The following is a 14,757-nucleotide window of genomic DNA, read 5'->3' on the forward strand; positions in this document are numbered from 1 at the left end:
TGTAAAAGCACGTGTGTGTGTGTCTTACTCATTGCGTGAGTCTCGTCCTTGTGTTATGATCCCAGTAAACTCTGTTACTTTGCGAGCGTCAATCTCAAACCAGTGAATGTTGTCCTCTTGGTTAGGACACCACGCCCCACCATGCATGTCGTCCTCATCCTCTGAAGCCTGAAAACCATACCGTTTTAGAGATTAGGGGATGAGGGCTTACCCTCAGGGTTAGTGTGTGAGAGGTTACCTTCAGGGTTAATGTGTGAGGGGTTATCCTCAGGGTTAATGTGTGAGGGGTTATCCTCAGGGTTAATGTGTGAGGGTTTACCCTCAGGGTTAGGGTTCATGTGTGAGGGGTTACCCCCAAGGTTATGGTTCATGTGTGAGGGTTTACCCTCAAGGTTAGGGTTCATGATTGAGGGGTTGCCCTCAGGGTTCATGTGTGAGGGGTTATCCTCAGGGTTAATGTGTGAGAGGTTATCCTCAGGGTTAATGTGAGAGAGGTTACCCTCAGGGTTCATGTGTGAGAGGTTATCCTCAGGGTTAATGTGCGAGAGGTTACCCTCAGGGTTCATGTGTGAGGGTTTACCCTCAAGGTTCATGTGTGAGGTGTTACCCCCAAGGTTAGGGTTCAAGTATGAGGGGTTGCCCTCAGGGTTAGGGTTCATGTGTGAGGGGTTACCCTCAGGGTTCATGTGTGAGGGTTTACCCTCAGGGTTAGGGTTCATGTGTGAGGGGTTACCCTCAAGGTTCATGTGTGAGGTGTTACCCCCAAGGTTAGGGTTCAAGTGTGAGGGTTTACCCTCAAGGTTAGGGTTCATGTGTGAGGGGTTGCCCTCAGGGTTCATGTGTGAGGGGTTACCCTCAGGGTTAATGTATGAGGGGCTACCCTCAGGGTTAATGTGTGAGGGGCTACCCTCAGGGTTCATGTGTGAGGGGTTATCCTCAGGGTTAATGTGTGAGGGGTTACCCTCAGGGTTAATGTGTGAGGGGTTACCCTCAGGGTTCATGTGTGAGGGGTTACCCTCAGGGTTCATGTGTGAGGGGTTACCCTCAGGGTTCATGTGTGAGGGGTTACCCTCAGGGTTAATGTGTGAGGGGTTACCCTCAGGGTTCATGTGTGAGGGGTTACCCTCAGGGTTCATGTGTGAGGGGTTACCCTCAGGGTTCATGTGTGAGGGGTTACCCTCAGGGTTCATGTGTGAGGGGTTACCCTCAGGGTTAATGTGTGAGGGGCTACCCTCAGGGTTAATGTGTGAGGGGTTAGTGTGTATGGGTTAAGGATGAGGGTTACCTGCATGTTGAGCCGTGCCCTGCCCTGGCTGTAACGGTGGTGAGACATGGAGGAGGCCAGCAGCTGGTCTGATTCTATCCTGTGAGACTCCATACCCAGGGGAGGACACTCTGCCACCAGGGGAAAACATCTGTCACACACACTTCACAAACGTTCCTAACAACACTGGAAAACATCATGAGGTATGCTAATGGTTTCTGGAAACCGATTATCTCAAATAACTTGAAGTATTAAACTAGTCAGATTACAAAAATTGTCAATATGTAGATGACATGGAGATGATAAAGGTATTTTTGTAATTGGATGGTAGTAGTTGACTTACTTTTGGGCTCTTTGAATACGGGTGGTCTCTTCTTGGCTTTTTCCCTATCTTCCTTCTCCCTCCTCTGCTGAGCTCTCTCTGTTAAAGAGCACCCATAGTCAATCACTAACTACCATTCCAGTAATCGATTGTGTGTGTGCGTGCGTGCGTGCATGAGCTCGTTAAGAGTGTTGGGCCAGTAACTTAAAGGTTGCTTCTTCGAATCCCAGAGCCAAAGAAGCAACCTTTCAGTTAGGTGAAAAATCTGCCCATGTGCCCTTGAGCAAGGCACATATCCCTAATTGCTCCTGTAAATCTCTCTGGAGTCTCTCCTCTCTATCTCTCCAAATCCAGGAATGTGCTGATTAAATTCACATGAATTTTATTGTATTCGGTAGACCTCGTTCTCAACTAACATCAAGGCGGTGGCCCGTTCCTGTAGGTTCATGCTCTACAACATCCGCAGAGTACGACCCTGCCTCACACAGGAAACGGCGCAGGTCCTAATCCAGGCACTTGTCATCTCCCGTCTGGATTACTGCAACTCGCTGTTGGCTGGGCTCCCTGCCTGTGCCATTAAACCCCTACAACTCATCCAGAACGCCGCAGCCCGTCTGGTGTTCAACCTTCCCAAGTTCTCTCACGTCACCCCGCTCCTCCGCTCTCTCCACTGGCTTCCAGTTGAAGCTCGCATCCGCTACAAGACCATGGTGCTTGCCTACGGAGCTGTGAGGGGAACGGCACCTCAGTACCTCCAGGCTCTGATCAGGCCCTACACCCAAACAAGGGCACTGCGTTCATCCACCCCTGGCCTGCTCGCCTCCCTACCACTGAGGAAGTACAGTTCCCGCTCAGCCCAGTCAAAACTGTTCGCTGCTCTGGCCCCCCAATGGTGGAACAAACTCCCTCACGACGCCAGGACAGCGGAGTCAATCACCACCTTCCGGAGACACCTGAAACCCCACCTCTTTAAGGAATACCTAGGATAGGATAAAGTAATCCTTCTCACCCCCCTTAAAAGATTAGATGCACTATTGTAAAGTGGCTGTTCCACTGGATGTCATAAGGTGAATGCACCAATTTGTAAGTCGCTCTGGATAAGAGCGTCTGCTAAATGACTTAAATGTAAATGTAAATGTAGAGACAGGCATGCGCGCATGGGCTTTCACAGCATACTCCATAAAGTTGCAGACAGACAGATACACTGTACACACCTGTTTTATGACTGTTTCAGTTGAGTGATTTTAATCACAGACACTTTTAACCTCAAGGATCCTTAAAGATTATTTTTCATCCCTTTACTGGTTAATCCCACACTGAAAACACAGTACATCTGTCATCCCTTTACTGGTTAATAACACACCCTGGATATCCCACACTGAAAACACAGTATATCTGTCATCCCTTTACTGGTTAATCCCACACCCTGGATATCCCACACTGAAAACACAGTACATCTGTCATCCCTTTACTGGTTAATAACACACCCTGGATATCCCACATTGAAAACACAGTATATCTGTCATCCCTTTACTGGTTAATCCCACACCCTGGATATCCCACACTGAAAACACACTATATCTGTCATCCCTTTACTGGTTAATCCCACACTGAAACGCACTATATCTGTCATCCCTTTACTGGTTAATCCCACACTGAAAACGCAGTATATCTGTCATCCCTTTACTGGTTAATCCCACACCCTGGAAATCCCACACTGAAAACACATTATTTCTGTCATCCCTTTACTGGTTAATCCCACACTGAAACACAGTATATCTGGCATCCCTTTACTGGTTAATCCCACACCCTGGATATCCCACACTGAAAACACAGTATATCTGTCATTCCTTTACTGGTTAATCCCACACCCTGGATATCCCACACTGAAACGCACTATATCTGTCATCCCTTTACTGGTTAATCCCACACTGAAAACGCAGTATATCTGTCATCCCTGTACTGGTTAATCCCACACCCTGGATATCCCACACTGAAAACGCAGTATATCTGTCATCCCTTTACTGGTTAATCCCACACTGAAAACGCAGTATATCTGTCATCCCTTTACTGGTTAATCCCTCCCTGGATATCCCACACTGAAAACACATTATATCTGTCATCCCTTTACTGGTTAATCCCACACTGAAAACGCAGTATATCTGTCATCCCTTTACTGGTTAATCCCACACCCTGGAAATCCCACACTGAAAACACATATCTGTCATCCCTTTACTGGTTAATCCCACACTGAAACGCAGTATATCTGTCATCCCTTTACTGGTTAATCCCACACTGAAACGCAGTATATCTGTCATCCCTTTACTGGTTAATCCCACACCCTGGCTATCCCACACTGAAACGCAGTATATCTGTCATCCCTTTACTGGTTAATCCCACACCCTGGATATCCCACACAGACAAATGCTCCATATTATGATTATACAGTTCCTGTGGTTCTAACATGGTCACAGTGCACGAGGTACAGAAAGAGACCGGAACATGTGGCAACAGCTGTTGGTTAGATCTCTGCCTTCCTTCTCTAACCGGGACTCTATGCTCCTCTGTTTCTATCCCTTATCTTGTTTTTTTCTCTCTTTTCATTCATCTTTCCTGTTAGTACTGTAACCTCTCTTGGCTGGCCCATCCCTCCCTCTTTCTTTGCTCCACTCCAGCTCATAAATAATTCAAACCGTACAGGTTACCACTATACCCCAGGCCTTTCTTCCCTGTCATCCTTCCTTCACAACACATTTCTACGGTTGAGATTTGTCCTGTTCTGGAGAGAATTCACTTTTGTCCCTCGTCTGCAAGTCTTAGCAAGTGAAGCCCAGGCAGAGACTAACATCTGTGTTTTCGTTCTTTTGGCTTTTATTGGAACCATGAACCACATGGGACTGATAAACCTCCTGTACATGAATCTGTGAGTAACATGACATGTTCTATCTGTGTGTCATATGTTCTTCTGATTGTCTGAGAGCTTTGACAGTACAACGTTTGGCATTGCAGTGTTACTAAGTTTTACTTGTTGCAATGTGTGGATGTTTTACCTCCCTTAATTGAATGCACTGATTGTTAGCCGCTCTGCATAAGAATTACCAAAGATATTTAGTCTTACGGATAAATGACCAAAATGTAAACGTAGTGTCAAATATTACTGTATGATGGGAAGTATCCACAACCTAGGACAGATGGACGGACAGACGGACAGATAGATCACAGTCATTCAGATCATAATGGAACAGACAGACAGACCACAGATCAGATCATACCTCTGTCCTCTCTCTCCTTTTCTTTCCTTTGTCTTTCCCTCTCCTCCTCCTCCTCCTGTTTTTTTGCTGTAGTAAACAAAGGAGTGAAAAACTTCAATGGGTGAATCCATTTTCCCCACCTCCCCATGTTTCAGATGTGAAACATTCAAAACGTTGCAGATAGAATAGCAACAGCTGTCATGATTCCCTATTCTATCTGACAGATAATCCATCACAACAGGTGTGAACAAAGCATTCTTCAACTTTTTCCCCTCTTCCCTTTCTTCATGTTTGCCACATAACCATAAACATAAGTGTTTGAAGAAAGGATCAATTCCATTACTTAGCTTATTTTGCAGTTTGTAACTTCAGCTGGCAAAGTCTCGCTAAACCCAAATTTATGAAGAAGATAACAGACCATGTAATTGAAACAGTCTGACAATTATACACGTCTCTTGTTCATTCTTGTGGGGAATGAGAGAGTGTAGGCCCATTACTTTGACTCTGTGGTAGCGGTCCAATTCTTTATTGTGTCTATCTAATCTTTAATTTACTGCAGGGTCCCAATGAAATTAAAAACAGATTTCTATTGGAGATTTGGCTATGGGTTAATGTTAGTTCATTTCATGTGTGTGTGTGTACATACTCTCTCCACCACTATATCCATAGTCATACTCCTCGTACCATGGGCTTTCATGGGTAGGTGGTGGTGTAATAGAATCCTCTGTATCAGAGGGAGAAACACAACGTTAGAACAGTCTTAGTATACTGTATCAGAGGGAGAAACACAACGTTAGAACAGTCTTAGTATACTGTATCAGAGGGAGAAACACAACGTTAGAACAGTCTTAGTATACTGTATCAGAGGGAGAAACACAACGTTAGAACAGTCTTAGTATACTGTATCAGAGGAGAAACACAACGTTAGAACAGTCTTAGTATACTGTATCAGAGGGAGAAACACACAGTCGTATACTTAGGGGAACAGTCTTAGTATACTGTATCAGAGGGAGAAACACAACGTTAGAACAGTCTTAGTATACTGTATCAGAGGGAGAAACACAACGTTAGAACAGTCTTAGTATACTGTATCAGAGGGAGAAACACAACGTTAGAACAGTCTTAGTATACTGTATCAGAGGGAGAAACACAACGTTAGAACAGTCTTAGTATACTGTATCAGAGGGAGAAACACAACGTTAGAACAGTCTTAGTATACTGTATCAGAGGGAGAAACACAACGTTAGAACAGTCTTAGTATACTGTATCAGAGGGAGAAACACAACGTTAGAACAGTCTTAGTATACTGTATCAGAGGGAGAAACACAAGGTTAGAACAGTCTTAGTATACTGTATCAGAGGGAGAAACACAACGTTAGAACAGTCTTAGTATACTGTATCAGAGGGAGAAACACAACGTTAGAACAGTCTTAGTATACTGTATCAGAGGGAGAAACACAACGTTAGAACAGTCTTAGTATACTGTATCAGAGGGAGAAACACAACGTTAGAACAGTCTTAGTATACTGTATCAGAGGGAGAAACACAACGTTAGAACAGTCTTAGTATACTGTAGCCTGGGTAACACATTGTTTCTGCATTGATTCAACAGGACTACCCCACTGGGCACAAACTGGTTGAATCAATGTTGTTTCCACGTCATTTCAGCAGTGGAAAACTGATTGAATTTGCAAAAAGTCATCAACTTAAGACATTTTGAGAATGTTTGTCTTTTTTTCACCCAACTTTTAACCTACTATAAATTAAATGACATGGTTTTATTGATTTCACGTTGAATTAACGTTAGTTGACAACTCATTCAAATGCAAATCAAAACTAGACGTTGAACTGACGCATGTGCACAGTGGGACATAACTGCCCTGGCAAAACCACAAGTTGACTCCAGCAGAAACCTGTTTGGAGGTACTGTTCTCTTTTTACTTAACAACATGACACAGACACTCTTTGGTTTTAGGTGTGCTTTCCAACGCTCTCTGTAGCTACGGCTATTTAACTAAAGGCCTTGATAATGCAGTAATCTTCCAATACAGTGATGTTCAAATTTCTGCAGCCACAACAGACGCTCTCTGTTTGGACCAACGTAAAGTTAGTGTAACTCACTGCTTGTTATTTGCCTAGTTAAATGTTTAATTTACATTTACAAGGAATATAACAGAGCAACCATCTTGTGAAAGGCTTCTCGATCAAAAACAAAACCATGAAAAGCCTTTGATTGTGTGGAACTAAACTCTCACCCACTCACTCTCATTTAAAATAACAGCTATGATCTAGCTAGCCTGATGTGATTCCCTGGAGTTAGAGGACAGTTGATCATATCCCACACTAAAACACAGGTTGTCTTTCATTCTTAGAAAGGAGGAACACCAGCATACACTGTGGCTCTCTAAGCAGTGACTGACTGACTGACTGACTGAGATATATTTACAGTACGTATTGATTGATTGATTGATTTAATTATGTAAGTTACCTGTGACAGCGTAGCTCAAGTCATCTTTCTCTGTGGGGACGACCTCTTTACCGTCAGGGAAAGGAAGATTCTCGGGCACCTCATCTGTTATCGGAGAACAGAGAGAGTGAGAGTTAGAGAATGAGAGAGTGCGATAGTGAGTGAGAGAATGAGAGAGTAAGAGATTGAGAGAGCGAGATATTGAGAGAATGAGAGCGAAAGAGAGAGTGAAAGCGTGAGAGAATGAAAAAGAGAAGAGAGAAAGAAAGGAGTGCAAGATTGAAGAGAGTGAGATAGAAGAGGAAGATGAGTCAGGAAGAAAGGAAGGAGATGGATGATGAAGTACGAGTAGAGCGCAAGAAGAGAAATGAGAACGGAGAGAGATGGAGTGATATGGTGAGAGAAATAGAGGATGAGAACGGAGAGAGACGATGGAGTGATATGGTGAGAGATAGAGGATGAGAACGGAAAGAGATGGTGGAGTGATATGGTGAGAGAAATAGAGGATGAGAACGGAGAGAGACGATGGAGTGATATGGTGAGAGAAATAGAGAGGTACTGGAGAGTAAGATACTGTAGGAGTGGAAATATGGAGCAATGGTAGCGTAAAACAGTAGTGGAAATATGGACACAGTAACGTAATGAAAACTTGTAACTTTCACACAAAGTACAGATGAGCTGAGCTTAGCTATGAATGTCACTGACAGACCTTCATATGAGATGATCTTTCCATCATCTGATTTAAAACTCATTGGTTAAAGCAGCATTTCTCAAGCTCGGTACTCTGGACTCCAAGGGGCGGAAGTTTTGGTTTTACCCCTAATACTACACAGCTGATTCAAATGATCAAAGCTGGATGATTAGTTTATTATTTTAATTAGCTGCGTAGTGCTGGGGCAAAAACCAAAACGTGCTCACCTTGGGGTCCCGAGGACCGAGTTTGGGAAACCCTGGGTTAAAGACTCCAGGTGGTTTGATATAGAGAGGAGCTGGAGAAGAAATGTACAAGTCCAAATAGTTCAGTATGTGCTGTTATAAACTTATAAACGAACAGCTAGTATGTAAAATACTTTACTAACTACTTGGAAATTACTATTCAAGTTATTTCAAAATGACATTTTACAGTTGTTGGTACCTTTATCCCATTCATCCATTCATCCATCTAGTCAGTCAGTCAGTCATTGTCAGTCATTTTAGGAAACTGAGGTTTAAACATACATTTGGCTTCCCAGTAGTCTTCATCTCCCGTGTCCACCTCTCCATCCACCACAAGAGGGGGGGATGTGGCCGTCGGGTCCTCTCCCTTCCAATAGTCATCTTCTGGGTCGACCACTGGGCCTGCAGGCTCCTCCTCCTCTCCCTTCCAGTAGTCATCCTCTGAGTCAGTCTCTGGGGTGGCTGGCATATCATCATCAGGGTTCCAGTACTCATCCTCTGAGTCAGTCTCTGGGGTGGCTGGCTTATCATCATCAGGGTTCCAGTACTCATCCTCTGAGTCAGTCTCTGGGGTGGCTGGCTTATCATCATCAGGGTTCCAGTACTCATCCTCTGAGTCAGTCTCTGGGGTGGCTGGCTTATCATCATCAGGGTTCCAGTACTCATCCTCTGAGTCAGTCTCTGGGGTGGCTGGCTTATCATCATCAGGGTTATAGTAGTCATCCTCTGAGTCAGTCTCTGGGGTAGCTGGCTTATCATCATCAGGGTTCCAGTAGTCATCCTCTGAGTCATTCTCTGGGGTGGCTGGCTTATCATCATCAGGGTTCCAGTAGTCATCCTCTGAGTCAGTCTCTGGGGTGGCTGGCTTATCATCATCAGGGTTCCAGTAGTCATCCTCTGTCAGAGGGACACAGGGACACAGTAGATGTAACATTATTATTGTGGAGAAAATCCATATACTTTTCAATGGTACAAATAAGATCAACATTTTGATTGGTATTAGAACACTGAGGCACCAGCTCAGCCCAAACAACTTAGCACTCACAAATGACAAATCATTGTATAGTTAATTTACCAATTCTAGTCTGTCTTAAAGAACCAGTGAGGTCAAAAACGAGATTTTCTGTGTTTCATATATACAGTATTTACACACTGAAGTTGGAATAATACGGTGAAATTGTGAAAATTACAATAATACCCTTTAGCGTTAGAGCTGTTTATAAAGATAGCCTGAAATTTTAGCCTGTTTAGGTGGGATGGAGTTTTGGCTTGCCTGGTGACATCACCAGGCTGCAAATTAGTTAATAAACCAATAAGAGTTCCAAACCTCTCTGCCAATAACAGCTAATCGTCAGTTTTCCCCTCTCCACTCAGAACACTCCCAGGCAGTCCTAGCAAAATTCTTGCTTGAGAAATTGCTCTTTACTTAAGAAGCTGTTTTTTGTTAATTTTTTTACAAATTTTTAATGAAAATAATCACAGTAAGGTACTTAATTGTTACCCAGAAATGATTTGATACTGAGATGAAAACAGCTGCATTGGACCTTTAACTAGAGTGGTGTGTAACTAAATTACCTGGCTCTGTGTACACCTCAGTGGTAGTGGTCGGTGGTAGTGTGGTAGTGGTCGGTGGTGGAGTTGTTGGTGCTTTGCCGCGGCGGCCTCCCTTGTCCTTCAGCTTTTTGTCTGCTTTAGACTCCTTGTTCTTCTTGTCCTTCTTACCCTTTTTTTTCTTCCCTTTGCCCTCCTCCTCCTCTGGTGCTCTCCTGACCCGGGCTTGGAGATGGACGAAGAAGCAAAGGAAAGTGAATAAACTCGATCATGTTGACCCCTGAGGGCCCAATATGAGGCCTTACAGCTCCTACCAGATATGTATATCGCTCTGGATGAAAGCGTCTGCTAAATTACTCAATTGTAAATGTAATGTAAATGTTGAAATTGATAGGGCATTATGGCATTCAAACAACTGCTATAAATCAACACCAACTTTCTGCAATTGAAACAGAATGATGAGAGAGCGAGGGACGGAGAGAGAGAGAGAGACAGACAGAAAGACAGAGATCCCGGTCCAGACATGTGTACCGGGAAGTGGGTCTGCCAGACAGCATCACTAGCAGGGGGCACCGCTGAGCTAACGTCTGGCAGACAGGCTGTGTATGTGTGTGTGGCGGGGGGGAGATGACGGTGTCCTGTGCAGAAGAAAGCCTCCTCTGTTCTATCTACAAAAAAGGTTTGGGGTAGTTTCCCCTTTTTTCCCCCAATTTCGTGATATCCAATTGGTAGTTAGTCTTGTCCCATCACTGAAACTCCCCTACTGACTCGGGCCAGGCAAAGGTCGAGAGCCATGCGTCCTCTGAAACACAACCCTGCCAAGCCGCACTGCTTCTTGACACGTTGCTCACTTAACCCGGAAGCCAGCCGCACCAATGTGTCGGAGGAATCACCATCCAGTTGGCGACCAAAGTCAGCTTGGAGTCGCTAGAGCATGATAAGACAAGGAAATCCTGGGCCAGCCAAACCCTGCCCTAACCCGGACAACGCTGGGCCAATTGTGCTCTGCTTCATGGGTCTCCCAGTCAGGGCCAGTTGTGACAGCCTGGGATCGAACCCGGGCCTGTAGTGACACCTCAAACACTGCAATGCAGTTCCTTAGACTGCTGCGCCACTCGGGAGGCCCGGGACACACAAACACATACACGTACACACAGACAAACCTCAAGAAGAGGAACTATAGCGACATCATCATACTCATGGTCAAGGAGATCTGGGCTTATCTAAGTGTTACCACATGATGTCCCATTTGAATATTCCAAAATCACATACTAGGACTGTAGGTTTCTATCTGATGTGGAATGGATAATGAAGCTGTTCTTCTTTCTGGCCTTTCCTCTGACTGAACATATTTACAGAATTTGGCATGTTATGAATAATATGTGGATGTAATTATCCTCTTGTGCTGCTTATGGTTCTGCCTCAATCGCCACTGGAAGGCATTGTATTGTATGGTATTGTAATGTAACATATTGGGAAGCAAAAAGTTGTGTAAATCCAGAAGTCAGTGGAGCCTCATTGGCATTTCACTATCTCTCTTCATGGCTGTCTGAATATCAGTGCCAGTGACATAACTGTGGAACGGCGATGTCTTCATGGAAAATATTCCTCTCCATTAGTAAACTCAGTCAAACTGTAATGACATGCTGTTAGGGCATTATCAACATTGTCCCGTCTGACTCTGTGTGGTTGGTCATTCTCATATCTTCTCAATGGTGGACAAATAGGTATAACAGTAGTAGCAACTATCCCATAGCACACTACAAACTATGTAACAATGTCTACCTACTGTACAACATACACTGAACAAAAAAATGGACGCAACATTTTAAGTGTTGGTTCCATGTTTCATGAGCTGAAATAAAGATTTCCATACGCACAAAAAGCTTATTTCTCTAAAATGTTGTACACAAATTTGTTTACGTCCTTGCTAGTAAGCAATTGTCCTTTGCCAAGATAATCCATCCATATGGCATATTAAGCTGATTAAACAGCATGATCACTACACAGGTGTAACTTGTGCTGGGGACAATAAAAGGCCACTTTTAATTTTTAAATTTTTTACCTAACAATAAAAATTGACATTTTAACCCATGGGTTAACTGCCTTGTTCAGGGGCAGAAAAACAGATTTTTTACCTTGTCTGCTTGGGATCCGATCTTGCAACCTTTCAGTTACTAGTCCAACACTCTAACCACTAGGCTACCTGCCGACCCAGTTTTGTCACACAACACAATGACACAGATGTCTCAAGTTTTGCGATAGCGTGCAATTGGCATGCTGACTGCAGGAATGTCCACCAGAGCTGTTGCCAGAGACTTGAATGTTAATGTCTCTACCATAAGCTGCCTCCAACGTTGTTTTAGAGAATTTGGCAGTGTCCAACTGCAGACCAAGTATTCCCAGGGCCGGTCCCGGCCATTCTGCCGCCCTAGGCAAGCCTAAGAAAATTGCCTTCCCATGCAAAACTAGAACAGTCCCAGTAAACAAAATAACATTGAAAAGACATCTAAAATAGTATTTTTCAGACATTGGAGTTAGGTTCAATTTACGTTCTGAATGAAAGGTGAAAATGTGTTTTTTTTCGGACATTGAAAATATGCATTTTCCAGACGTTGAAATCAACATAATTTTTGGTTCTGAATAAAAGTTGAAAAGACGTCATTTAGAAACGTCTATGTTTGGACCAAATCAAGGCCGGTCCAGACAGGACCAAGTCTGAACCAAACATAGACGTCTATGTTTGGGCCAAATCAATGCCGGTCGATACCAGACAAAATCTGAACCAACGTCCATGGACATGGAATGCAAGGCCAGTCCGGATTGCACCAGAAAAAGACATCCAGTCCGGACAGAGCAACAACAACAAAAAGACATCCAGTAGAAGTCGGTGTCGGTCCGTGTTTACTGAGGTGTAGCCTATCGGGTCCATTCGCTTATTTGCCGCTTACATGCGGTAATAATAAAAAGTGTTGTAATAGCCTACAGTTTTCTTGACATTTTGTTTTAATTATTGTGAATGGGTTATGTTTTACCCTGGCTATATCTGCTACATGATTCATGTTAGATTATTTTGTGGACGGAATGTTGGTAGCGCGCCGCAGCTATGCTTCTCTCCAACAGAGAGACGAGCTGGGAATAAACAATCAAAATATTTTGCAGCCTTGCCTTTGACAAAGTGGGAGCTGCTTATCACAGGGCGGCATCAGCGCTCACCTAAAAAGCCCATATGCCCCTGTTTAAGAGAAATTGACATTGTTTTTGGGCAGAATTATGTGAGATTTAATGTGTTGTTGGAGGTGCATCTTTATCAATTTAGTTCAGAAAATGATACCCTCGTCAATGTGCCGCCACAGGCCACAGCCTAAATCTGCCAAATGAGCGGGCTGGCACCGTGTATTCCCAGTCATGTGAAATCCATAGATTTATTTCCATTGACTGATTTCCTTATATGAACTGTAACTCAGTGAAATCTTCAAAATTGAGGCATGTTGCATTTTATATTTTTCTTCAGTGTGGTTACACAGTACCTACTAACTAATATAATTACCATATAAATACATAGTTTTAGTGCAACCAAATTGGGAAATTGGTCTGATTCAACCAACAGATGTGTGTGCTGAAGTTTACTAGATTTTAAACTGTGAAACTCAGAAACAAATGTACTTTATGATTAAAACTTCATCATCATCTCTGTCTCAGAGGGTGATTCCTTCCACTGTAGAGTGGGGTTCTGTGGTCACTGTTCACCCATGATTACAGCACAATCAGTGGAAAAGAAAAGTTGACTGTACAAATCTGTTTGCAAGATGCCCAGCTCAGAGCCCAGCCAGGTCTGTTACTGCAGCAGCAGACTAAATCTTCCCCAGTCTCAGTCCCAGTCCAAGTCCCAGTCCCAGTCTCAGTCCCAGTCCAAGTACCAGTCCAAGTACCAGTCCCAGTCCTAGTCCAAGTACCAGTCTCAGTCTAAGTCCCAGTCCCAGTCCAAGTACCAGTCTCAGTCTCAGTCCAAGTCCCAGTCCAAGTACCAGTCTCAGTCCCAGTCCAAGTACCAGTCCCAGTCTCAGTCTCAGTTCCAGTCCAAGTACCAGTCCCAGTCCCAGTCCAAGTATCAGTCTCAGTCCAAGTACCAGTCCTAGTCCAAAGTACCAGTCTCAGTCCCAGTCCCAGTACTAGTCGAAGTACCAGTCTCAGTCTCAGTCCCAGTACCAGTCCAGTCCCAGTCCAAGTACCAGTCCCAGTCTCAGTCTCAGTTCCAGTCCAAGTCCCAGTCCCAGTCCAAGTACCAGTCCCAGTCTCAGTCCCAGTCCAAGTACCAGTCTCAGTCTAAGTCCCAGTCCCAGTCCAAGTCCCAGTCCAAGTCCAGTCCCAGCCAGGTCTGTTACTGCAGCAGCAGACTAAATCTTCCCCAGTCTCAGTCCCAGTCCAAGTCCCAGTCCCAGTCCAAGTACCAGTCCAAGTACCAGTCCCAGTCCCAGTCCTAGTCCAAGTACCAGTCTCAGTCTAAGTCCCAGTCCAAGTACCAGTCTCAGTCTAAGTCCCAGTCCAAGTACCAGTCCCAGTCCAAGTACCAGTCTCAGTCCCAGTCCCAGTCCTAGTCCAAGTACCAGTCTCAGTCTAAGTCCCAGTCCAAGTACCAGTCCCAGCCAGGTCTGTTACTGCAGCAGCAGACTAAATCTTCCCCAGTCTCAGTCCCAGTCCCAGTCCCAGTCCAAGTACCAGTCCAAGTACCAGTCCCAGTCCCAGTCCTAGTCCAAGTACCAGTCTCAGTCTTAAGTCCCAGTCCAAGTACCAGTCTCAGTCTAAGTCCCAGTCCAAGTACCAGTCCCAGTCCAAGTACCAGTCTCAGTCTCAGTCCAAGTCCCAGTCCAAATACCAGTCTCAGTCTAAGTCCCAGTACCAGTCCCAGTCCCAGTCCCAGTCTCAGTCTCAGTTCCAGTCCAAGTACCAGTCCCAGTACCAGTAC

General features: G+C 44.4%; 1 protein-coding gene across 1 annotated transcript in view; it reads right to left on the reverse strand.

Moving 5' to 3' along the window:
- LOC115140293 (inactive carboxypeptidase-like protein X2) overlaps positions 1-14,757 on the reverse strand; it is a 32,642-nt gene that overhangs the window by 7,613 nt on the left and 10,272 nt on the right. The window contains exons 2-9 of the mRNA XM_029678602.2: positions 9,816-10,016; positions 8,523-9,137; positions 7,326-7,409; positions 5,484-5,561; positions 4,859-4,924; positions 1,608-1,685; positions 1,286-1,395; positions 29-168 (exon numbers count right to left, since the gene is read on the reverse strand). Of these exons, the coding sequence (XP_029534462.2) occupies positions 29-168; positions 1,286-1,395; positions 1,608-1,685; positions 4,859-4,924; positions 5,484-5,561; positions 7,326-7,409; positions 8,523-9,137; positions 9,816-10,016 (1,372 nt within the window). The remainder of the gene's footprint in view (positions 1-28; positions 169-1,285; positions 1,396-1,607; positions 1,686-4,858; positions 4,925-5,483; positions 5,562-7,325; positions 7,410-8,522; positions 9,138-9,815; positions 10,017-14,757) is intronic.

The sequence above is a fragment of the Oncorhynchus nerka genome, linkage group LG13 (assembly GCF_034236695.1).
Source record: "Oncorhynchus nerka isolate Pitt River linkage group LG13, Oner_Uvic_2.0, whole genome shotgun sequence".
NCBI classification, from domain to species: domain Eukaryota; kingdom Metazoa; phylum Chordata; class Actinopteri; order Salmoniformes; family Salmonidae; genus Oncorhynchus; species Oncorhynchus nerka.